The sequence below is a fragment of the Argopecten irradians genome, chromosome 6 (assembly GCF_041381155.1).
Source record: "Argopecten irradians isolate NY chromosome 6, Ai_NY, whole genome shotgun sequence".
In the NCBI taxonomy this organism is placed as follows: Eukaryota; Metazoa; Mollusca; class Bivalvia; order Pectinida; family Pectinidae; genus Argopecten; species Argopecten irradians.
In genome coordinates, this window is record NC_091139.1 from 31,136,581 (window position 1) to 31,160,462 (window position 23,882).

The window sequence follows — 23,882 nt, forward strand, 5'->3', positions numbered from 1 at the left end:
GTTGAAAAGGTCACGCAAGACTGTCAATTGTCAACCATTCAACTTACACAGCAGAAGCTCTGGGCAGTTGGAAGTGGGCAAGGACAATGACGTCACAACACCACATGTAGCTTTCTACACGACGGTAGAGTTGTGATTGTTCGTATGAAGTAGACTTTTTTCGTGAGAAAATCTATACCAAGGGGTTACAGAGTATCTGACGTTATCTGTCATACAGAGCGTGTAATTACATCGAGTACTGTAAAACGTTTTTAGAACTCGGATGGATTGGACTATAATTACACTCGTGTGTATATAAACGTGTTTGATAATACGTCAAAAGGGAGTACATATTAACGTATTTTTGTAGTGACTGTAACCCTGCATGATATAGCGTTTTAGTAGAATACCACAACGCTTCGGATGAATCTTTAATCGGCCTAAATAATTTCTTTCGGTAATTCCTCTAATACTCCAGGAATTAATATAGTTTGAGCTACCGAGATGTTTTGAGAGCCTCGGCCTTTTAACAGTGACTGGAATAACCATAGGTGAGATGTAGACGCTATAATGGAAAGTAGAGTGCGAAAAAAAGCACAAGAGGATGATGGCTAAAAGGAATTAGCCTACAGGAAAAAAGGTGATGGAGATTGCTTGTAATATTGCGAAGGAAATTGAAGTTTATGAGCCATAGAGGTGTGTCTCAACGGTAAGAAGGAAACTCTGATTATGTGTCTTCCCTTAAGATATTATCGCTGGGTATTCTAGGCAATGGGAAGTGGAGCTAGACCAATTACACTAAAATACGTCCGGACGAAAGAGAGTCACATATACCGGCCAAGGTACCTGGGTCATCTTACAAGACAAGAGCAAGCAGCATACCATCCGATCCGATGATGTCGCGGGACGCTGAAGATAATAACACCTTAGCAGTCCCCTTATGATTGTGGTAGTGTCTTGTTTCGGCCTGGAACATTGAAATACGGATATCAAATTAGGTTTTACTGCACACTTAATACACCCCGTGTGCGAGACGGCCGACTCCCCTGTATGCGTTATTGATCATACACCGCTATAGTGTTGTTCTATAGGAGCGAGGTAACTCTACTCAAAAACATTTCTCGCCCGGGATCGCGATGTGTATTTACGCTGCCACGATGTGATCAATGCTGTTACACGATTTTAAAGGTCTCAATTCTGACTATGTAAAACGCAAGCAATATAACGGAGAAAACTAATGTGGATTTCAATAGGAATTTACATTAGGTTTGACGAACTCAATAGACTTGATAGAACCAGCATCGAGCCAATACAAGTCCTATATAACTGGTATTGAACTACCGAAAAATTTCCAGAAAGTGAAATATACATGATCAACACAGCATGCCAAATATTAGGCGAGGCTATTGAAATCTGCTGTTTAAATATAAATAGGCTGAGAAGAAGTTCCTTGTGGTAACATGAATGAAGTGTTGTAGTGTATGATTCACAGTGTACGGAGATATTGATTTGACACGTAAATGGTGTGTATCTGAAGAAAGCCATCCCTACTTCGAACACAATGTTGACATCCCCGTCACAGACGTCGGCGGACACGGCTATGGACCCGGAGTCCGTTCTCCAGGGAGCCATGTCCGGAAATCTCCCAATCGTGTGGAGCGACCAACCACAGACGATGAAGGATATCCTTGAAGAGACGAGTCTACCCACAGTGGTCAAAGTTTGGCAGGAGAATCGTTTGTTAGCGAGTTTGGAAGGGGCGAACGATATACACAAACCCCTCGTGGTGTACAAGGAGATGAGAGGAAGGAAAGTTTACGCCAAAAATGTCACGTCGGTTGACGTTCTCGCGGGGGCTCCATGTAAGGACAAGACGCCGATTGTCGTTATACCTGTCAGTTATAAAGGTAAGAATTGTGACGTCATATAACGTAGACACAACTTGTCAGTTATATACAGCTAAGAAAGAAGGGAACGACATATGACTAAACAAACATGGGATATAAATCAAAGTTACCTGGCAATGTGAATTATGATAAAGGTATGCGACGTTAATGTTGTAAAACTTGAATTGATATTTCACATATCAGTTGTAAAACATAAGACATATAACGTCATAGAATGTAATATAGGGATTCATTTGTAAGTAATTTGAGTGTAAGTCATACGAGATTTGATGTCACCATAAAATAGCAATTGTAGTTATACTTGTTATAATGAAAAGAACTGCCGCGTCATTGAATATCAACTACTGTCTGTCATACCGTATCATAACTCATTTAAAGGTAGGAACTCTTATGTCATAGATGAATAACAATCATAGTTATATGTGTAGTTTTAAGAGAAAGGAAAACGTGAGCCATGATAATGGGATTTTATTCTTTACCATGCCCGTTCGTTATTTGGTTCAGAACTATGCTGTAGATAGTTAATTGTCGTCACACTTTCCAATGATCAAGACACGGACCGTGACTTCAATAGAAAACCAATACACCCGTGACGTCATTGAACGTACATGTACATGATTTCATATGATGTACCTGTCAGTTTTTGGTAATCATGTATGATACATTTACGCATGACTTCCATTGGAGTCAATAAAGCATTAAAGGTACAGTAGTATCCACTTCTAAAGCTAGGGTTGAGAGGCGTGTTAGCACCATTATGACCATTGGCTTCAAACGCATTGACAGTACCTATGTACCTAAGTCTATACATTCTGGCTCTGAGATGAGTACTAGTGTTCGGCTCCATATGTCTTGCAGTCCTATTCATGACAAAGGTGAGAATGTGGGACAAATGACGTTCAAGTATGCAGCTCAATCTGTAAACTAAACGCAAACCTGTCAATAGTACAGGTGTGCAAATTATGTGCTGACACACCTATTACAGGTAATCTACTTGGGTGTCACTTATCATTGTTGATCTGGACTTGCTGTATTAAATACGTATAGAATCTTAACTATATGTGTTATACCGAAATCTTTTCATTTGCGTGTAATGTTACCCAACGGATAGTGATAAGTTTGGGTTACATAATAACATCCAAGTTTATCTCTTTACAATTTAATTCAGTTTAGAATCTTACAAGTATTTTATTACTATTACATTTCCCTCTTGAGATCAGATAGACTTCGCGTCTGTCCGCTCACACAGATAAATTCATGCCGACGTCTTTCGGATGACGAAGAGGGTCTTTATTGTGTATTGTCCGTGTATACACATAAATAAAAACCAGTTTATTTTCGTTTGATTCAATCAATACACAGTGATCACAACGACGTAAAAATATATTGTTTCTTGTCTCAGTGTCGGCTATTCCCGCCGTCGGGTCCATCATTCTGTTTTATCTACACTCGGGATGTGAAGTAGTTTCTGATAAATACACAGAATCTGATCTCGTCTCGCCCAATCGGTTTTCCATATCTAATCATAAATCGGGTAGACAGGTTATATTTGTTCCCTGAATGTGTACTGAGACGCTAGAGATGACATCGAAGATAGCCATGGCTTCAGGCGTAGTATACGCCAATTAGGAAACGCAACAGATAGGTATCGCCTCGGGCATATATAGTATACCAATTAAACAAACGTTTCCGAAGGACAACGATGGGGTTTGGTTTTCAACTGCGACGACATCGGGATAGACCATTGATACTTATAACCCGGGGGAGGTTGGAAAGACACGTGCAATTTATCTTAATTAGGACACTCGTCAGGTGCTAAATGGGACGCATCAACTAGAAACATTGATTTTTGTAATGCTGGTAGAATAAAGCAAATCTGCTTCCCGCACGATAATGGAAGAGAGAAACCCGTTCATGGAGGTCAAATCCGTATTAACAACTCGCTAATGTTATTAGAATGTCGACAGGAAACAACACAAAGGATCTCTGGTACGTTTCAATGTCTACAACCCCATCATGTGGCTTAGGCACGTGGAATATTTCTAAGAACAAATGTGTTTGGGAATTATAATTGACAGTTTTGATGTCAGAGTAATAAGATCGATTTTTTCTTTGGAAATAGAATTAATACAGAGGCTTCCTTTTCATCAGCTTAGCAATTAATCATGATAAAACAAAAAATCGTTTTTATTGAACTGCTCATTTTGGTTTCGTCTTTCCGAATGAAAAGGAATTGTTTTTGTCTTATACAGAATTTCAATTAGTGATGCCTACAACATAAAATTTGGTTGTGAAACGAGAAGGAATATAAAATACCTATGTCGTTGATATATGAAGTGCCCTTGATTACTTTGATTGGGTATGGTTCACTGGGTTTAACGAGGGCGTTCTCTCATGTATGTAATTTGTTGCAAATATGAACGAAGCATGCCGACAAAGACATCGAGCGACACATCCAAACTGGTCACATTAAACCAAAGGGTCATCCCCACAGGGGCACACACTAAACCAAAGACCAAAATTGAGACCGTGTGAAAAGAGACGTTAAGTTAAAGGAAGAGAAAATGTAAGACCCCAAATTTAATCGCCTTTTACGAACAATGGGGTCAGCAGTTTCCTGGAAATATAAAATTGTTATTACATACCTTCATCAGGGTATACATAGTGGTCTTTCGTTGTTCACCACTCTGCGAGATATAAAAAATTTATCTTGACATTAATTTTGTTCGTAAGTCAAAACATCCTACATAATGGTCTTTCGATGTAAACCACTCTACGACGTATATAAATATATATTGACATTAATTTTGTTCGTAAGTCAAAACATCCTACATAATGGTCTTTCGATGTAAACCACTCTACGACATATATAAATATAGATTGAAATTTATTTTGTTCGTAAGTCAAAGCATCCTGAGAGTATAGGGCGTTTAATACTTGACGGCGACTAAAGTTTGAAATCTTCTTATATTTTCTCTTCTCCTTATAAAAGACTCTTCCTCCTACCGTGTTCCCTGACACATCTGTAGAACTTGAGTTTAGCTTCTTTCTTTGTGGAAGGCTCTGTGTTCTGTTCTTTTGCCGATGTACTATATTTAGTCACCGAGATACATTTTGTTAAATTAGTACATGAAGTTTCTAGTTCATCATAGAGTCCATTTCGTTAATACTATATTTAGTCACCGAGATACATTTTGTTAAATTAGTACATGAAGTTTCTAGTTCATCATAGAGTCCATTTCGTTATAGATGAAGAAAAGGCAATGTTTTCGTCGTGTTTAGTATAATGTGAACAGATGAGTTGAGGTGAAAATGTCCATTGGCACTGGTGGTATGCTGCAATAAGATAGCACTATAGTATAAACAAAAACTCCGCTATTTAGAGGATACGCACTATGAGTATACAGCAATCACCTTTAGAAAGACCATCTTTCTACGAACTTTTTGACAGACCGTTTTTGCATTATAACACCAACCACACGTAGAAGAAATAATGATTTTTTCTATCACTTTCCTATTTGGCATTCTAGAATAGCCAATATGTGAACGTTACGAATAGCACCTGAAGGTATGCACGACTACAATTGGGGCCGATTGAATCTGTTCTTTTGGATATACAAAGCTATACCTTGCTTAAGATTTTAGCCAACCCGTGTTGACTTGTAATCATGCTTGTCGCGAGGAAGTTTGATTAATTCTGGCTGAATCTACTAAGATCCCACCTGACGCGAGACACTATTGGACTATTATGAGGGTTATGTGTACTTACATTGTCAGATATGCCCCGTAACACGGGTCCCTGCCCTAATTGGTATACCAGCAGACGTGTATATCTTATTTAGGGGCATACGTATACCACAATTAATACCATAGCACCAGTGAGGACCGCGGGCACTTCATCATCACTTGTTGTCGTGAGAAAAGACGTCCCCACAATAAGTTTGGAGTTATATTTAAATGACAAGGACTTCAAAGATGTGAAAGTATTTGAAAGAAAATTGTACTTTGTTGGACAACGCAACAAGTGATAGTAATTTCTAAGTGTAATGGTCATACGAAGGGTAGTAAGTGGACGGGTGGCCAGGAGTTATATAATGTAACTAAAACAGGTTAATGTGGAACACAGGCTTATAACGATAGCAATGCAAACCAGGTGAATAATATAGAGAGAGCATACATTGCCAGCGTTTTGAAATACATATGTAAGCTGCATTTTAGGGTTGGTTAAGACAGACAAAAGTGGCGATGGCAAACCTTCGGCAAGCCACTTTTTTTCTCTTTTCTTTCTGACCCGAGCCAAAAATACGGATGATATTTTAAGACACTGACATTTTATACTTTTTTTATCCTGCAATAATTATTCAAAATATATACAGTATATTTAAGCTGAAAGATGCCATCAATTTTGAAAATATGTCCGTCTTTCAAGCCACTTTTCTCCTTGGAATTAGGTCGTCGAATCGGCGCACGTGCTGAAATTCTAAAATACAGCAAAATATATGTAGTAGGGGTATTCCGACCATTCAAATATAGGTTGCGGGATAAATATGGATAGGCTATCATTATTGTCCATAAGAGGCAGTGAAATAAAGACACACAGAAGTATAGGAAAACAATATAGGTGAATTGGGTATAAAAGGGCAGTTTGAACGGTGCATTGTAACAGTTGTATTAGATTGTTTTGTATGAAGACACGGGTGACAAAACTGTCACTGTTTATAGCAAAACCCAGGAGGGGATCGGCGAAGCTATCCTAGAGCAAATTCGTGAAAAGTATAATATCTGTGCCAAATAAAAAAGAGAGATCGCTGCCAAGAAAGAGAAGAGTATTGTATCTGACAATGCTACTGTGATGTAAGAAAACAGACATATAAATGTACCATGTTGAGTATGGTATCACCAGTTGTAGACCTATAAAACATCCATATTACACCGATTAATAATTGATAATCTCCCTTGATCTGATAAATGGCAAGAAGTTCATGTTCTTTCTTTGTCTGTCATCTTCAGTGGTTTTTTCTTTAACTAATTTAGTCGGCTTCAAATTGGACAAACAATCTAAAACATTGACATTACTATATACGCAATTACAAGGCGATTTGTTTGACATTTCTTTTGTATTCTATAATTTACAATTAATGTTTTGGAAATAAATATCTCAGTTGCTCTAAAATTTATTCATTTGTTCTTCAAAATTCGTTCTTCGACAAATATCTTCTGATGTACAGTCATTTTGTTACTTTTGAGGTCAGCCATTATAACTAATGAGAGACAAAGAACGAGTAGCATCATGGGATACATAGTCTATGGAAACGTCTCGGGTGTGCTCCCATCCTTGCTAAGGATCCAATCAGACTCTTATCCAGTATAAGGATGTTGACCTTTCCCAGTTCTGTCAAATAAATACAGATTAAGTCAGACTTGTCTCGATGTAATTTCAATAAATTCCCAGCTTCTTATGACACGATATCTAGAATGTGACTTTTGATTTAGATTGTTCTACTAAATATGGGTGTTTGTAATTTGCTATTGGCATAATCAATATTGATTTTTTTAAAATTATTTTTCTCTTCACTTGAAGGTGTACCCAGCTGCTTTGTAAAAGATTATTTTTGTATCTGTATAAATCATGTCTGTCCTTTTTAATATGGCTTTTTTAATTTAACTAACATGTAAAAGACTCCATATTTCATCAGTCCTATTTGATTGCACTTTCTTGTATAACACAATGCAATGCGACTCTTTAATATTTATACTGATTTTCTTTTGTACTACGGTAAGAACGTCAAGAAAGATGTCTTCCCAATAAAGCACCTAGAAAGATCCAACTTGTGCAATATAAATCTTTAGGAATTTTTTATGTTTTAAATTGGAACTTTGCGAGACCAGTGAACAGTGTTAGTTCTCATTTATCTTATCTTCGTGTTTCAGTCGGTAATGCATCGTCCTATTTTAACTTAATTACATCCGTTCAGAGACGGGAGCTAGAAAATGATGGCAAGTCGATTTTTTTCTGTGTGTGTGGTTAAAACAATTGTTCCCTCACGAATCCAAAGACTTCTATTCAGATATCATAGCCCTGGCTACTTAAAAGTTGTCAGTGGTATCATATCCCCACCCCTGGTCAATGAAAGCGTATCAGAGGTATTAAACCCCCACCCCTGGTCAATGAAAGGGTAGCAGAGGCATAAAACCCCACCCCTGGCTAATGAAAGGCTATCAGAGGTATTAAACCCCATCCCTGGCAAATGAAAGGGTAGCAGAGGTATTAAAGCCTCACCCCTGGTCAATGAAAGGGTATCAGAGGTATTAAACCCCAAACCCTGGCCAAGAGAAGGGCTATCAGAGGTATCATTCCCCACCCCTGGTCAATGAAAGGGACAGAGGTATTAAACCCACCTGCCAAAAAGGGTATCAGAGGTATTAAACCCCCCCCCCTGGTCAATGAAAAGAGGTATCAGAGGTATTAAACCCCCACCCCTGGTCAATGAAAGGGTAGCAGAGGTATTAAACCCCCACCCCTGGTCAATGAAAGGGTAGCAGAGGTATTAAACCCTCACCCCTGGTCAATGAAAGGGTATCAGAGGTATTAAACCCCACCCCTGGTCAATGAAAGGGTATCAGAGGTATTAAACCCTCACCCCTGGTCAATGAAAGGGTAGCAGAGGTATTAAACCCCCACCCCTGGTCAATGAAAGGGTAGCAGAGGTATTAAACCCTCACCCCTGGTCAATGAAAGGGTAGCAGAGGTATTAAACCCCCACCCCTGGTCAATGAAAGGGTATCAGAGGTATTAAACCCCCACCCCTGGTCAATGAAAGGGTAGCAGAGGTATTAAACCCCCACCCCTGGTCAATGAAAGGGTAGCAGAGGTATTAAACCCCCACCCCTGGTCAATGAAAGGGTAGCAGAGGTATAAAACCCCCACCACTGGTCAATGAAAGGGTAGCAGAGGTATTAAACCCCCACCCCTGGTCAATGAAAGGGTAGCAGAGGTATTAAACCCTCACCCCTGGTCAATGAAAGGGTAGCAGAGGTATTAAACCCCCACCCCTGGTCAATGAAAGGGTAGCAGAGGTATTAAACCCCCACCCCTGGTCAATGAAAGGGTAGCAGAGGTATTAAACCCCCACCCCTGGTCAATGAAAGGGTAGCAGAGGTATTAAACCCCACCCCTGGTCAATGAAAGGGTAGCAGAGGTATTAAAACCCCACCCCTGGTCAATGAAAGGGTAGCAGAGGTATTAAACCCTCACCCCTGGTCAATGAAAGGGTAGCAGAGGTATTAAACCCCCACCCCTGGTCAATGAAAGGGTAGCAGAGGTATTAAACCCTCACCCCTGGTCAATGAAAGGGTAGCAGAGGTATTAAACCCCCACCCCTGGTCAATGAAAGGGTAGCAGAGGTATTAAACCCCCACCCCTGGTCAATGAAAGGGTAGCAGAGGTATTAAACCCCCACCCCTGGTCAATGAAAGGGTAGCAGAGGTATTAAACCCCCACCCCTGGTCAATGAAAGGGTAGCAGAGGTATTAAACCCCCACCCCTGGTCAATGAAAGGGTAGCAGAGGTATTAAACCCCCACCCCTGGTCAATGAAAGGGTAGCAGAGGTATTAAACCCTCACCCCTGGTCAATGAAAGGGTAGCAGAGGTATTAAACCCCCACCCCTGGTCAATGAAAGGGTAGCAGAGGTATTAAACCCCCCACCCCTGGTCAATGAAAGGGTAGCAGAGGTATTAAACCCCCACCCCTGGTCAATGAAAGGGTAGCAGAGGTATTAAACCCCCACCCCTGGTCAATGAAAGGGTAGCAGAGGTATTAAACCCCACCCCTGGTCAATGAAAGGTGTAAGAGGTATTAAACCCCCACCCCTGGTCAATGAAAGGGTAGCAGAGGTATTAAACCCCCACCCCTGGTCAATGAAAGGGTAGCAGAGGTATTAAACCCCCACCCCTGGTCAATGAAAGGGTAGCAGAGGTATTAAACCCCCACCCCTGGTCAATGAAAGGGTAGCAGAGGTATTAAACCCCCACCCCTGGTCAATGAAAGGGTAGCAGAGGTATTAAACCCCCACCCCTGGTCAATGAAAGGGTAGCAGAGGTATTAAACCCCCACCCCTGGTCAATGAAAGGGTAGCAGAGGTATTAAACCCCCACCCCTGGTCAATGAAAGGGTAGCAGAGGTATTAAACCCCACCCCTGGTCAATGAAAGGGTAAGGACAGAGGTCATAAAGGTGAGAGGTTAAACCCCCACCCCTGGTCAATGAAAGGGTAGCAGAGGTATTAAACCCCACCCCTGGTCAATGAAAGGGTAGCAGAGGTATTAAACCCCACCCCTGGTCAATGAAAGGGTAGCAGAGGTATTAAACCCCCACCCCTGGTCAATGAAAGGGTAGCAGAGGTATTAAAACCCCACCCCTGGTCAATGAAAGGGTAGCAGAGGTATTAAACCCCACCCCTGGTCAATGAAAGGTAGCAGAGGTATTAAACCCCCACCCCTGGTCAATGAAAGGGTAGCAGAGGTATTAAACCCCCACCCCTGGTCAATGAAAGGGTAGCAGAGGTATTAAACCCCCACCCCTGGTCAATGAAAGGGTAGCAGAGGTATTAAACCCCCACCCCTGGTCAATGAAAGGGTAGCAGAGGTATTAAACCCCCACCCCTGGTCAATGAAAGGGTAGCAGAGGTATTAAACCCCCACCCCTGGTCAATGAAAAGGTAGCAGAGGTATTAAACCCCCACCCCTGGTCAATGAAAGGGTAGCAGAGGTATTAAACCCCCCCCACCCCTGGTCAATGAAAGGGTAGCAGAGGTATTAAACCCCCACCCCTGGTCAATGAAAGGGTAGCAGAGGTATTAAACCCCCACCCTGGTCAATGAAAGGGTAGCAGAGGTATTAAACCCCCACCCCTGGTCAATGAAAGGGTAGCAGAGGTATTAAACCCTCACCCCTGGTCAATGAAAGGGTAGCAGAGGTATTAAACCCTCACCCCTGGTCAATGAAAGGGTAGCAGAGGTATTAAACCCCCACCCCTGGTCAATGAAAGGGTAGCAGAGGTATTAAACCCCCACCCCTGGTCAATGAAAGGGTAGCAGAGGTATTAAACCCCCACCCCTGGTCAATGAAAGGTAGCAGAGGTATTAAACCCCACCCCTGGTCAATGAAAGGTAGCAGAGGTATTAAACCCCCACCCCTGGTCAATGAAAGGGTAGCAGAGGTATTAAACCCCCACCCCTGGTCAATGAAAGGGTAGCAGAGGTATTAAACCCCCACCCCTGGTCAATGAAAGGGTAGCAGAGGTATTAAACCCCACCCCTGGTCAATGAAAGGGTAGCAGAGGTATTAAACCCCCACCCCTGGTCAATGAAAGGGTAGCAGAGGTATTAAACCCCACCCCTGGTCAATGAAAGGGTATCAGAGGTATTAAACCCCCACCCCTGGTCAATGAAAGGGTAGAAGAGGTATTAAACCCCACCCCTGGTCAATGAAAGGGTAGCAGAGGTATTAAACCCCACCCCTGGTCAATGAAAGGGTAGCAGAGGTATTAAAACCCCACCCCTGGTCAATGAAAGGGTAGCAGAGGTATTAAACCCCCACCCCTGGTCAATGAAAGGGTAGCAGAGGTATTAAACCCCCACCCCTGGTCAATGAAAGGGTAGCAGAGGTATTAAACCCCCACCCCTGGTCAATGAAAGGGTAGCAGAGGTATTAAACCCCCACCCCTGGTCAATGAAAGGGCTATAAGAGGTATTAAACCCCCACCCCTGGTCAATGAAAGGGTAGCAGAGGTATTAAACCCCCACCCCTGGTCAATAAAGGGTAGCAGAGGTATTAAACCCCCACCCCTGGTCAATGAAAGGGTAGCAGAGGTATTAAACCCTCACCCCTGGTCAATGAAAGGGTAGCAGAGGTATTAAACCCCCACCCCTGGTCAATGAAAGGGTAGCAGAGGTATTAAACCCCCACCCCTGGTCAATGAACGGGTAGCAGAGGTATTAAACCCCCACCCCTGGTCAATGAAAGGGTATCAGAGGTATTAAACCCCACCCCTGGTCAATGAAAGGGTAGCAGAGGTATTAAACCCCCACCCCTGGTCAATGAAAGGGTAAGAGGTATTAAACCCCCACCCCTGGTCAATGAAAGGGTAGCAGAGGTATTAAACCCTCACCCCTGGTCAATGAAAGGGTAGCAGAGGTATTAAACCCCCACCCCTGGTCAATGAAAGGGTAGCAGAGGTATTAAACCCCCACCCCTGGTCAATGAAAGGCTATCAGAGGTATTAAACCCTCACCCCTGGTCAATGAAAGGGTATCAGAGGTATTAAACCCCCACCCCTGGTCAATGAAAGGGTAGCAGAGGTATTAAACCCCCACCCCTGGTCAATGAAAGGGTAGCAGAGGTATTAAACCCCCACCCCTGGTCAATGAAAGGGTAGCAGAGGTATTAAACCCCCACCCCTGGTCAATGAAAGGGTAGCAGAGGTATTAAACCCCACCCCTGGTCAATGAAAGGGTAGCAGAGGTATTAAACCCCACCCCTGGTCAATGAAAGGGTAGCAGAGGTATTAACCCCCCCCCCTGGTCAATGAAAGGTACAGAGGTATTAAACCCCCACCCCTGGTCAATGAAAGGGTCAGAGGTATTAAACCCCACCCCTGGTCAATGAAAGGGTAAGAGGTATTAAACCCCCACCCCTGGTCAATGAAAGGGTAGCAGAGGTATTAAACCCCCACCCCTGGTCAATGAAAGGGTAGCAGAGGTATTAAACCCTCACCCCTGGTCAATGAAAGGGTAGCAGAGGTATTAAACCCCCACCACTGGTCAATGAAAGGGTAGCAGAGGTATTAAACCCCCACCCCTGGTCAATGAAAGGGTAGAAGAGGTATTAAACCCTCACCCCTGGTCAATGAAAGGGTATCAGAGGTATTAAACCCCCACCCCTGGTCAATGAAAGGGTAGCAGAGGTATTAAACCCCCACCCCTGGTCAATAAAGGGCTGTAAGAGGTATTAAACCCCCACCCCTGGTCAATGAAAGGGTAGCAGAGGTATTAAACCCCCACCCCTGGTCAATGAAAGGGTAGTAAGAGGTATTAAACCCCCATCCCTGGTCAATGAAAGGGTAGCAGAGGTATTAAACCCACACCCCTGGTCAATGAAAGGGTAGCAGAGGTATTAAACCCTCACCCCTGGTCAATAAAGGGCTGTAAGAGGTATTAAACCCCCACCCCTGGTCAATGAAAGGGTAGCAGAGGTATTAAACCCTCACCCCTGGTCAATGAAAGGGTAGCAGAGGTATTAAACCCTCACCCCTGGTCAATGAAAGGGTAGCAGAGGTATTAAAACCCCCACCCCTGGTCAATGAAAGGGTAGCAGAGGTATTAAACCCTCACCCCTGGTCAATGAAAGGGTAGCAGAGGTATTAAACCCCCACCCCTGGTCAATGAAAGGGTAGCAGAGGTATTAAACCCCCACCCCTGGTCAATGAAAGGGTAGCAGAGGTATTAAACCCTCACCCCTGGTCAATGAAAGGGTAGCAGAGGTATTAAACCCCCACCCCTGGTCAATGAAAGGGTAGCAGAGGTATTAAACCCTCACCCCTGGTCAATGAAAGGGTTGTAAGAGGTATTAAACCCCCACCCCTGGTCAATGAAAGGGTAGCAGAGGTATTAAACCCTCACCCCTGGTCAATGAAAGGGTAGCAGAGGTATTAAACCCCCACCCCTGGTCAATGAAAGGGTAGCAGAGGTATTAAACCCCCACCCCTGGTCAATGAAAGAGTAGCAGAGGTATTAAACCCCCACCCCTGGTCAATGAAAGGGTAGCAGAGGTATTAACCCCACCCTGGTCAATGAAAGGGTAGCAGAGGTATTAAACCCCCACCCTGGTCAATGAAGAAGAGGTATTAAACCCACCCCTGGTCAATGAAAGGGTAGCAGAGGTATTAAACCCCCACCCCTGGTCAATGAAAGGGTAGCAGAGGTATTAAACCCCCACCCCTGGTCAATGAAAGGGTAGCAGAGGTATTAAACCCCCACCCCTGGTCAATAAAGGGCTGTAAGAGGTATTAAACCCCCACCCCTGGTCAATAAAGGGCTGTAAGAGGTATTAAACCCCCACCCCTGGTCAATGAAAGGGTAGCAGAGGTATTAAACCCCCACCCCTGGTCAATGAAAGGGTAGCAGAGGTATTAAACCCTCACCCCTGGTCAATGAAAGGGTAGCAGAGGTATTAAACCCTCACCCCTGGTCAATAAAGGGCTGTAAGAGGTATTAAACCCCCACCCCTGGTCAATGAAAGGGTAGAAGAGGTATTAAACCCCCACCCCTGGTCAATAAAGGGCTGTAAGAGGTATTAAACCCCCACCCCTGGTCAATGAAAGGGTAGCAGAGGTATTAAACCCTCACCCCTGGTCAATGAAAGGGCTGTAAGAGGTATTAAACCCCCACCCCTGGTCAATGAAAGGGTAGCAGAGGTATTAAACCCCCACCCCTGGTCAATGAAAGGGTAGTAAGAGGTATTAAACCCCCACCCCTGGTCAATAAAGGGCTGTAAGAGGTATTAAACCCCCACCCCTGGTCAATGAAAGGGTAGCAGAGGTATTAAACCCTCACCCCTGGTCAATGAAAGGGCTGTAAGAGGTATTAAACCCCCACCCCTGGTCAATGAAAGGGTAGAAGAGGTATTAAACCCCCACCCCTGGTCAATGAAAGGGTAGCAGAGGTATTAAACCCCCACCCCTGGTCAATAAAGGGCTGTAAGAGGTATTAAACCCCCACCCCTGGTCAATGAAAGGGCTGTAAGAGGTATTAAACCCCCACCCCTGGTCAATGAAAGGGCTGTAAGAGGTATTAAACCCCCACCCCTGGTCAATGAAAGGGCTGTAAGAGGTATTAAACCCCCACCCCTGGTCAATGAAAGGGTAGCAGAGGTATTAAACCCCCACCCCTGGTCAATGAAAGGGTGTAAGAGGTATTAAACCCCCACCCCTGGTCAATGAAAGGGCTGTAAGAGGTATTAAAACCCCCACCCCTGGTCAATAAAGGGTAGCAGAGGTATTAAACCCCCACCCCTGGTCAATGAAAGGCTGTAGCAGAGGTATTAAACCCCCACCCCTGGTCAATGAAAGGGTGTCAGAGGTATTAAACCCCACCCCTGGTCAATGAAAGGGTGTCAGAGGTATTAAACCCCCACCCCTGGTCAATGAAAGGGTAGCAGAGGTATTAAACCCCCACCCCTGGTCAATGAAAGGGTAGCAGAGGTATTAAACCCCACCCCTGGTCAATAAAGGGTAGAGGTATTAAACCCCCACCCCTGGTCAATGAAAGGGTAGCAGAGGTATTAAACCCCCACCCCTGGTAAATGAAAGGCTATCAGAGGTATTAAACCCCCACCCCTGGTCAATGAAAGGGTAGCAGAGGTATTAAACCCCCACCCCTGGTCAATGAAAGGGTAGCAGAGGTATTAAACCCCCACCCCTGGTCAATGAAAGGGTAGCAGAGGTATTAAACCCCCACCCCTGGTCAATGAAAGGGTAGCAGAGGTATTAAACCCCCACCACTGGTCAAAAAAAGGGTAGCAGAGGTATTAAACCCTCACCCCTGGTCAATGAAAGGGTATCAGAGGTATTAAACCCCCACCCCTGGTCAATTAAGGGCTGTAAGAGGTATTAAACCCTCACCCGTGGTCAATAAAGGGCTGTAAGAGGTATTAAACCCCCACCCCTGGTCAATGAAAGGGTAGCAGAGGTATTAAACCCCCACCCCTGGTCAATGAAAGGGTAGCAGAGGTATTAAACCCCCACCCCTGGTCAATGAAAGGGTAGCAGAGGTATTAAACCCTCACCCCTGGTCAATGAAAGGGTAGCAGAGGTATTAAACCCCCACCCCTGGTCAATGAAAGAGTAGCAGAGGTATTAAACCCTCACCCCTGGTCAATGAAAGGGCTGTAAGAGGTATTAAACCCCCACCCCTGGTCAATGAAGGGCTGTAAGAGGTATTAAACCCTCACCCCTGGTCAATGAAAGGGTAGCAGAGGTATTAAACCCTCACCCCTGGTCAATGAAAGGGCTAGTAAGAGGTATTAAACCCCCACCCCTGGTCAATAAGGTTAGCAGAGGTATTAAACCCCCACCCCTGGTCAATGAAAGGGCTGCAGAGGTATTAAACCCCCACCCCTGGTCAATAAAGGGCTGTAAGAGGTATTAAACCCCCACCCCTGGTCAATGAAAGGGTAGCAGAGGTATTAAACCCTCACCCCTGGTCAATGAAAGGGTAGAAGAGGTATTAAACCCTCACCCCTGGTCAATGAAAGGGTAGCAGAGGTATTAAACCCTCACCCCTGGTCAATGAAAGGGCTGTAAGAGGTATTAAACCCTCACCCCTGGTCAATGAAAGGGTAGCAGAGGTATTAAACCCTCACCCCTGGTCAATGAAAGGGTAGAAGAGGTATTAAACCCCCACCCCTGGTCAATGAAAGGGTAGCAGAGGTATTAAACCCCCACCCCTGGTCAATGAAAGGGTAGCAGAGGTATTAAACCCCCACCCCTGGTCAATGAAAGAGTAGCAGAGGTATTAAACCCCCACCCCTGGTCAATGAAAGGGTAGCAGAGGTATTAAACCCCCACCCCTGGTCAATGAAAGGGTAGCAGAGGTATTAAACCCCCACCCCTGGTCAATGAAAGGCTGTAAGAGGTATTAAACCCTCACCCCTGTTCAATGAAAGGGTAGCAGAGGTATTAAACCCCACCCCTGGTCAATGAAAGGGTATCAGAGGTATTAAACCCCCACCCCTGGTCAATGAAAGGGGTAGCAGAGGTATTAAACCCCTCACCCCTGGTCAATGAAAGGCTGTCAGAGGTATTAAACCCCCACCCCTGGTCAATGAAAGGGTAGCAGAGGTATTAAACCCCCACCCCTGGTCAATGAAAGGCTATCAGAGGTATTAAACCCTCACCCCTGGTCAATGAAAGGGTATCAGAGGTATTAAACCCCCACCCCTGGTCAATGAAAGGGTAGCAGAGGTATTAAACCCCCACCCCTGGTCAATGAAAGGGTAGCAGAGGTATTAAACCCCCACCCCTGGTCAATGAAAGGGTAGCAGAGGTATTAAACCCCCACCCCTGGTCAATGAAAGGGTAGCAGAGGTATTAAACCCCACCCCTGGTCAATGAAAGGGTAGCAGAGGTATTAAACCCCCCACCACTGGTCAATGAAAGGGTTGTAAGAGGTATTAAACCCCCACCCCTGGTCAATGAAAGGGTAGCAGAGGTATTAAACCCTCACCCCTGGTCAATAAAAGGGTATCAGAGGTATTAAACCCTCACCCTGGTCAATGAAAGGGTAGCAGAGGTATTAAACCCCCACCCCTGGTCAATGAAAGGGGGTACAGAGGTATTAAACCCCACCCCTGGTCAATGAAAGGGTAGCAGAGGTATTAAACCCCCACCCCTGGTCAATGAAAGGGTAGCAGAGGTATTAAACCCCCACCCCTGGTCAATGAAAGGGTAGCAGAGGTATTAAACCCTCACCCCTGGTCAATGAAAGGGTAGAAGAGGTATTAAACCCTCACCCCTGGTCAATGAAAGGGTAGCAGAGGTATTAAACCCTCACCCCTGGTCAATGAAAGGGTAGCAGAGGTATTAAACCCCCACCCCTGGTCAAAAAAAGGGTAGCAGAGGTATTAAACCCTCACCCCTGGTCAATGAAAGGGTATCAGAGGTATTAAACCCCCACCCCTGGTCAATTAAGGGCTGTAAGAGGTATTAAACCCCCACCCCTGGTCAATAAAGGGCTGTAAGAGGTATTAAACCCCCACCCCTGGTCAATGAAAGGGTATAAGAGGTATTAAACCCCCACCCCTGGTCAATGAAAGAGTAGCAGAGGTATTAAACCCTCACCCCTGGTCAATGAAAGGGCTGTCAGAGGTATTAAACCCCACCCCTGGTCAATGAAAGGGCTGTAGCAGAGGTATTAAACCCCCACCCCTGGTCAATGAAAGGGTAGCAGAGGTATTAAACCCTCACCCCTGGTCAATGAAAGGTTGTAAGAGGTATTAAACCCCCACCCCTGGTCAATAAAGGGCTGTAAGAGGTATTAAACCCCCCTCCCCTGGTCAATGAAAGGGTAGCAGAGGTATTAAACCCTCACCCCTGGTCAATAAAGGGCTGTAAGAGGTATTAAACCCCCACCCCTGGTCAATGAAAGGGTAGCAGAGGTATTAAACCCCCACCCCTGGTCAATGAAAGGCTAGCAGAGGTATTAAACCCCCACCCCTGGTCAATGAAAGGGCTATGTAAGAGGTATTAAACCCCCACCCCTGGTCAATGAAAGGGTATCAGAGGTATTAAACCCTCACCCCTGGTCAATGAAGGGCTGTAAGAGGTATTAAACCCCACCACCCTGGTCAATAAAGGGCTGTAAGAGGTATTAAACCCCCCACCCTGGTCAATAAAAGTGTAGGAGAGGTAGCATATCCCTACCCCTGGTCAATGAAGGGAAATAGGAGATATCATGCACTACCAGTGGCCACGAATAGAAAGTCCTATTATAGGTAGTGTATCCGCAAATCAGGCCTACAAAGGCATAATGAGATTTTATGAGAAGGTTTCTTATATTTAATATTTCAATATATTCCTTTCAACGATTATTGTTCTATTCAAATTCTTGAATCATAGATTACTTTGTTAATGATATTATTACACAAGTCCAGGTATTATAGCTCGTGTACTGAATATGATTAACAGTTTGTCTTAATGTTTTACTTATTGACTGGTTACTTCTTGATATATGCTGTACTTTCATTTACACAATCTGTTCACTTGTCTAAGGTATAGCATAATGACTTTTGATGATAACCTTCCAAACAAGTTTGTTCAGAACATTTAATTAGTGTCTGGTACCAAAGCCCAATGTGTGTGTTCTGTGGCGTTTTACCGAGTTTTGGAGACGCAATAAGTATACCCTTTGTATGGCAGAAACACAAAAAGCAAGGTCAGTGTCAAGGTCACTGAGTAAGGTCAGCCAGCAATGTCAGCCTAAATTATCACGCCGAGAAATCCCTCCGCTGTCGTAAATTGGTCGTGTGTCTTTATTATAGTTTCACAGAAATCGATTGGAAGGGAAATTGCGATGATTAGAGATAATTTTCTCTACATTAAAAGCTTTAATCAATCCCAAACAGATTCGTCCTGATTAAGACAGCTTCATTCCTTGTTTATATCAATCATCCTTTTTAATCTTAGACCGATCAATGGAAATTATATCAACTACCGTACTTTTCATGCGTTGTCGTTTAAAATTGTGTTTCTTTCTCTCCTTGTTGTGATTTTTGAGATGAATTCAGCAAGATTTTTATATAAATAAATGTGTTTCGCCTATTCCTCTAGAAAGAATCAAATAATTCGTATCAAAGCCCAGAAAGTATAGGTAGGTATTGCCTTAGGCATGATATTGATACTTGTGTTCTAAAGATTGACGCCCATTGCCCAGTATAGGGGTCCGCTCTAATCTATGGGGATGATACAGAAAATTAAAATGTACTTCAATCGACCAGAAAGCAATAACCGTATATAATGGACTACCATCACTAAAAGTGTTTTCAATCTAAAGCGCTTTGTGTTGGCACTTAAAAAAAAGATAGAAATAACACTTGGAACGGTGATAGGGGAATTGGTACTTCTATTGTTTAATGATTTAAATCATCCGCTGCTATGTTAAGCGACAAATGCTGTTACCGGATGGTATTATATATCCTTTACTACAATGGGGGATACCTCACATTATTTGTGGTAGTTTCTGAAGATGATATGGCGCATCAAACGATCATACTAATGATGTTACATGATTTATTATTCACATTCTATGTATCTATATTAGTCATCTTGTATGTTTTCTATTTATGTTTTTTTATATTGTAAACTTTTTCACGTGTTTCGCGACGACTTGTATCCGCAAAATGAATCGCCCTGAAAATTTCAACAACAAATAGTAAAAATCGCGAAATTACATTGCAGTGAACATGTCGTTGGCCATGAAAATATGGAATTAAGTCGCCGCAAACATAAGTTAGGTTCAAGTATGTGTTAATCTGTGATCTTTGGCTTTTCTGATCCTTTATTGTTGTTTACTTTGTTTATTTGTAGGCTGGTTTCGGTTAATAGATGACCTAGAAATGCCCATGAAAACAGTAGCCAGTGTGGCAAGAGTTATGCCAGTGCGAATGCTTTCAGCCAAGTTTGTCCCAGGCTTTGTTTTGAAGGAGCCTCCGTGTGAAAGTGAACCGGAAGGACTTTATCAGCGTGTCGAAGTTCAACCGGGAGTCATCCGGGTCATCAACATCCACGAGGACTTCATACGCTACAATAATTACCGCAAAGTAACACGCCGGAAGTTACTTCGGTGTTTACGATGCATTACGGATGACAATACAGAGGTTTTACTTCCGTTCGACGCGGAGGGATTATTTTACATGATAGAAGCGAGAAAAACAACTTCCAAACACATTAATGTTGAAGATATTGCGTACGTGTACAGTATAAACGATTTGCTATCGGCAGGACTTGCTAAAGGTGTGTTTATCAAACTTTTACACGGTCGACCTCCCTCAAAACCGTGTAGTTTTACTTCCGTTTTACAGACTCAAGATGTAATAAAGGACCACACAATTGTGGCTTGTACGATGGACGAAAAGAAAAGTCTACTCGAACTTCCGGTAGCAAATGTTCCTCTCTTTGTGAAAGCTTTGAACACAACTGATTTATGCATGAATGGGTTGTACGCCGAAACATTATCCCATCTGCAGAAAACGGCTGACAATTATACGACTGAAATGAAGGTTCGATATCATTACAGCGTGGAAACGTCGTCAGACACAGAGAGAGGTAAAGGGAAAGACTAGAATTTAATGATGACGCTTAATGCATCAAATGTAATTACATTGATACCGTTATGTAACTCATGTGATCGATAGAACGGAAGTCGTTTGTAAGACTCGCCTGGGAATCTTCACAAAAACACTTCATTGTCAGGAATCCATTTAACTCAAACGAATTTTTATGATTCCAAACAGAAGATTGGTCCGTTTTTATTCAACGAATATGTTCATTTAAACGTTGTAAAGTTGAGTAGATGAATGTTCGATGTATTCTTAACTGTTTATGTATATATGATAACATTAAAACAAGCCGATAGTATGTAGTACGCTCCATGTATTTAGAGTAATTTACCATCGATATTGTCGGAGTTTCATATTAGTCATTAACTTGTGGGAAATGAACAAACTGCATAAGAGGTAGTTATTTTTACATGCGCGCACGTTCCTAACTACTGTAGTAGAATTTAATAGAGATGTATGAAGTAACAACATTTAAAGATGCTCCACCGCTGAAAATGGTATATTTTTTCTGTCAAATTAGTACTTTCCCTAGTTAAAAAATTTACCTACACCATAACCACCATTGAAAAGTTAGAGCTTCTAATTCATTTTGAATTATAAATATTAAAAATAATTGATTGCGTCCCGAAAAAAATCCATTGCAATATATCCTATATGCAATGAAGTACTAGTTGAGCTTGCACCAAAAGTTCAATACGTTATTTTATATTATTTTTGTCTTAATTAGATATATAAAAGATTAAACACCAATTATTTTGCAAATGATGAGTATCGCTTATACTCTGTCGGCTGTGGAGCATCTTTAAACAAAAATATTACCGTGTACGAAGGTCATAAAACCTTGATGGTATGCAAAAAAAGAATACCTGTTTGTTTCACTGCCATCAAAGAACTTGACAAAAGTATGTTTGTATAAATGTCGAATATCTCTCAGTAGAGTATGTGTGTTTTCTATAAGAAAAATGGCTCTGTCGGGAGAAATAATTTGGTGATCGGTTTCCTGTCTGATGTACTGACAATCCAATAAAGAGGACATGCGCACTCAAATATATTGGACGTTAGTGTTTTCTTAAGATCATACAGCGACACTACCAGGAAGTAAAATCTCTGTAGATTGGAAGTTTATTGTGTCGTTCAAATTTATTTATTTTTCTTCAAGCCAGAAAACGCTGTGCAGTTGTATAAGGAAAGTTCCCTAAAAATTCCAAGTTAACGACAGAAAGCATTCCCTTTCATAACAGACGAAATCATATATCTACAGTAATAAAGGGATAAAATAAGAACAATTTTAATTGTTTCGTTATTTTATGTTATATAGACCTATATGGGATCTACATGAGTGATCCTTTCATACAAATTTTCAAGATTATCAACAACATTGATAAAGTCGACAAAGATAAATTGTTTACAATGTCTACCATCACCTTCACAAGAGGTCACTCTAAAAAGATCTTGCAGCCAGTATCGAGACTAGAAGTAACCAAACAATGGCTTAACAACAGAATTGTAGATATTTGGAACAATTTGCCAGAAAACGTAGTGTCTGTATAGTCTGTGATCTCCTTTAAATCGCGCCTTAACCAGCACTGGCACAATGAACCCTCTAAATTCTCTCCTACTTGTTATAGTGCGACCTCATCGATTAGTTGATCACATACAAGGATACGCCTCCAGAATTCAGAAGGACTTAAATTGGTGTTAAAAATTACACGATTACATATGAGATTTTATGAAACGAGTGTAATAAGGTTTTTTTTTGGTTTTTTTTCCGAGACTTGGCGAGCAAAAATTAAAATTTCGAGACGAGTTTTATAAAATCTCATACAGTATGAAATGATCATAAATTTAAGATACTTCTATCACTTAACTACAAATACCTACCTAACAAAGAATTCACGTCAAAATGTATTCCGAAAATCCAGTAGATGCCGCCTTTTTGTCTCGCCGTCCTCGTAATCCTGATGTCACGTCATTTTTCCTGACGTCATTTTATTGTTTCTGTCTGACGTCACAATGGATATCCAGCCAGTGAAAATCGCTCCAGGTCGTATTACACTAGTGACATACACAAAAATATTACATGGACGAATTCACTGGATATCAGGCGAAATATGTGATAAAAGTATTTCTACGAAGTAAACAGTAGACTAAACATGAGCATCTTCACCCAAACAAATGCAATGTTGCATTCATACATCTGTTGTTCTGGACAAGATGCCAAAAGGTCTGATTCTGGGAAATGGCAAAAATCAAAATAAAAACGATTTTAAAAATTGTCAAAAATAATGATAAACTTGACCATGCGAAAAAATTAAAGAACATCTTCCAAAATTTCGATAGAGTTTCTAATTTCCCATTTCTTTTATATTCTTTTATAATGTTTTAGTAAAATTACGTCGATATGCCTATTACAATCTACATCGCTATTGGAATGTAGTAAGGCATCGCAAACAGTTAATGGCAAAATTTGAAAGTGCTTTTCACTGTCATTAACTGTAAAATTTCCCATTCTTAATTTATCCATAAGCAAATTTCCAATTATGATTCGATTTATAACAAAGAACCAATATCATTACGTTTCTATAACTAACGACCTAAATATAGCTATCTAGTGTACAAGACTGTGGGCTATTCTGAAAATGAGTCAATGTCCCAAAGCCATTGTTTCTAAGCGTCTCCATTTGCAGTATCGATTTTAAAGACTTTATGGATCTTGTAAAGCTTTCGACAAACTATAATCCAGTAAATGTCTTTAAATTCAGTACCCAGTGGTGATTTACACTTGAAGGATTAGTGTTGCTTTTAACGTCACAAAACTTGTCAGATTTGATCTGAATTCCACTTAGTGATACGTGTCTGTGCTGAGTAAAATCCTGTCAGTTGTAGCCCAGTATTCTAAAATCCCACAGGGGACATTTTGTGTCTTCACATTTACTTTTTGTCTTTCTTCATTTCCAATATCTGCAAATATCGTGTTAGTGACTGCAACATTGGAGTTCAGTTTAATGGTAACGTGCTGTCTCATATCGTGAAGTAATCATCACAGCGTTCAGACGCGAATATCAATGTTATCTAACAATTGTTCAAGGTTATCTAACAATTGT

At 42.3% G+C, this 23,882-nt stretch overlaps 2 protein-coding genes across 2 annotated transcripts in view; one reads left to right on the forward strand and one right to left on the reverse strand.

The window, feature by feature from the left end:
• Positions 1 to 22,065, forward strand: LOC138325624 (uncharacterized). The gene is made up of 2 exons (XM_069271411.1): positions 1 to 1,886; positions 20,027 to 22,065. Exons 1-2 carry the CDS (start codon positions 1,541 to 1,543, stop codon positions 20,779 to 20,781), a joined length of 1,101 nt encoding a protein of 366 aa, XP_069127512.1. The 5' UTR covers positions 1 to 1,540; the 3' UTR covers positions 20,782 to 22,065.
• LOC138325623 (uncharacterized) overlaps positions 7,085 to 23,882 on the reverse strand; it is a 21,003-nt gene continuing 4,205 nt past the window's right edge. The window contains exons 3-4 of the transcript XR_011208812.1: positions 22,660 to 22,833; positions 7,085 to 7,278 (exon numbers count right to left, since the gene is read on the reverse strand). The gene's annotated coding sequence lies outside the window, so the exon portion shown is untranslated. The remainder of the gene's footprint in view (positions 7,279 to 22,659; positions 22,834 to 23,882) is intronic.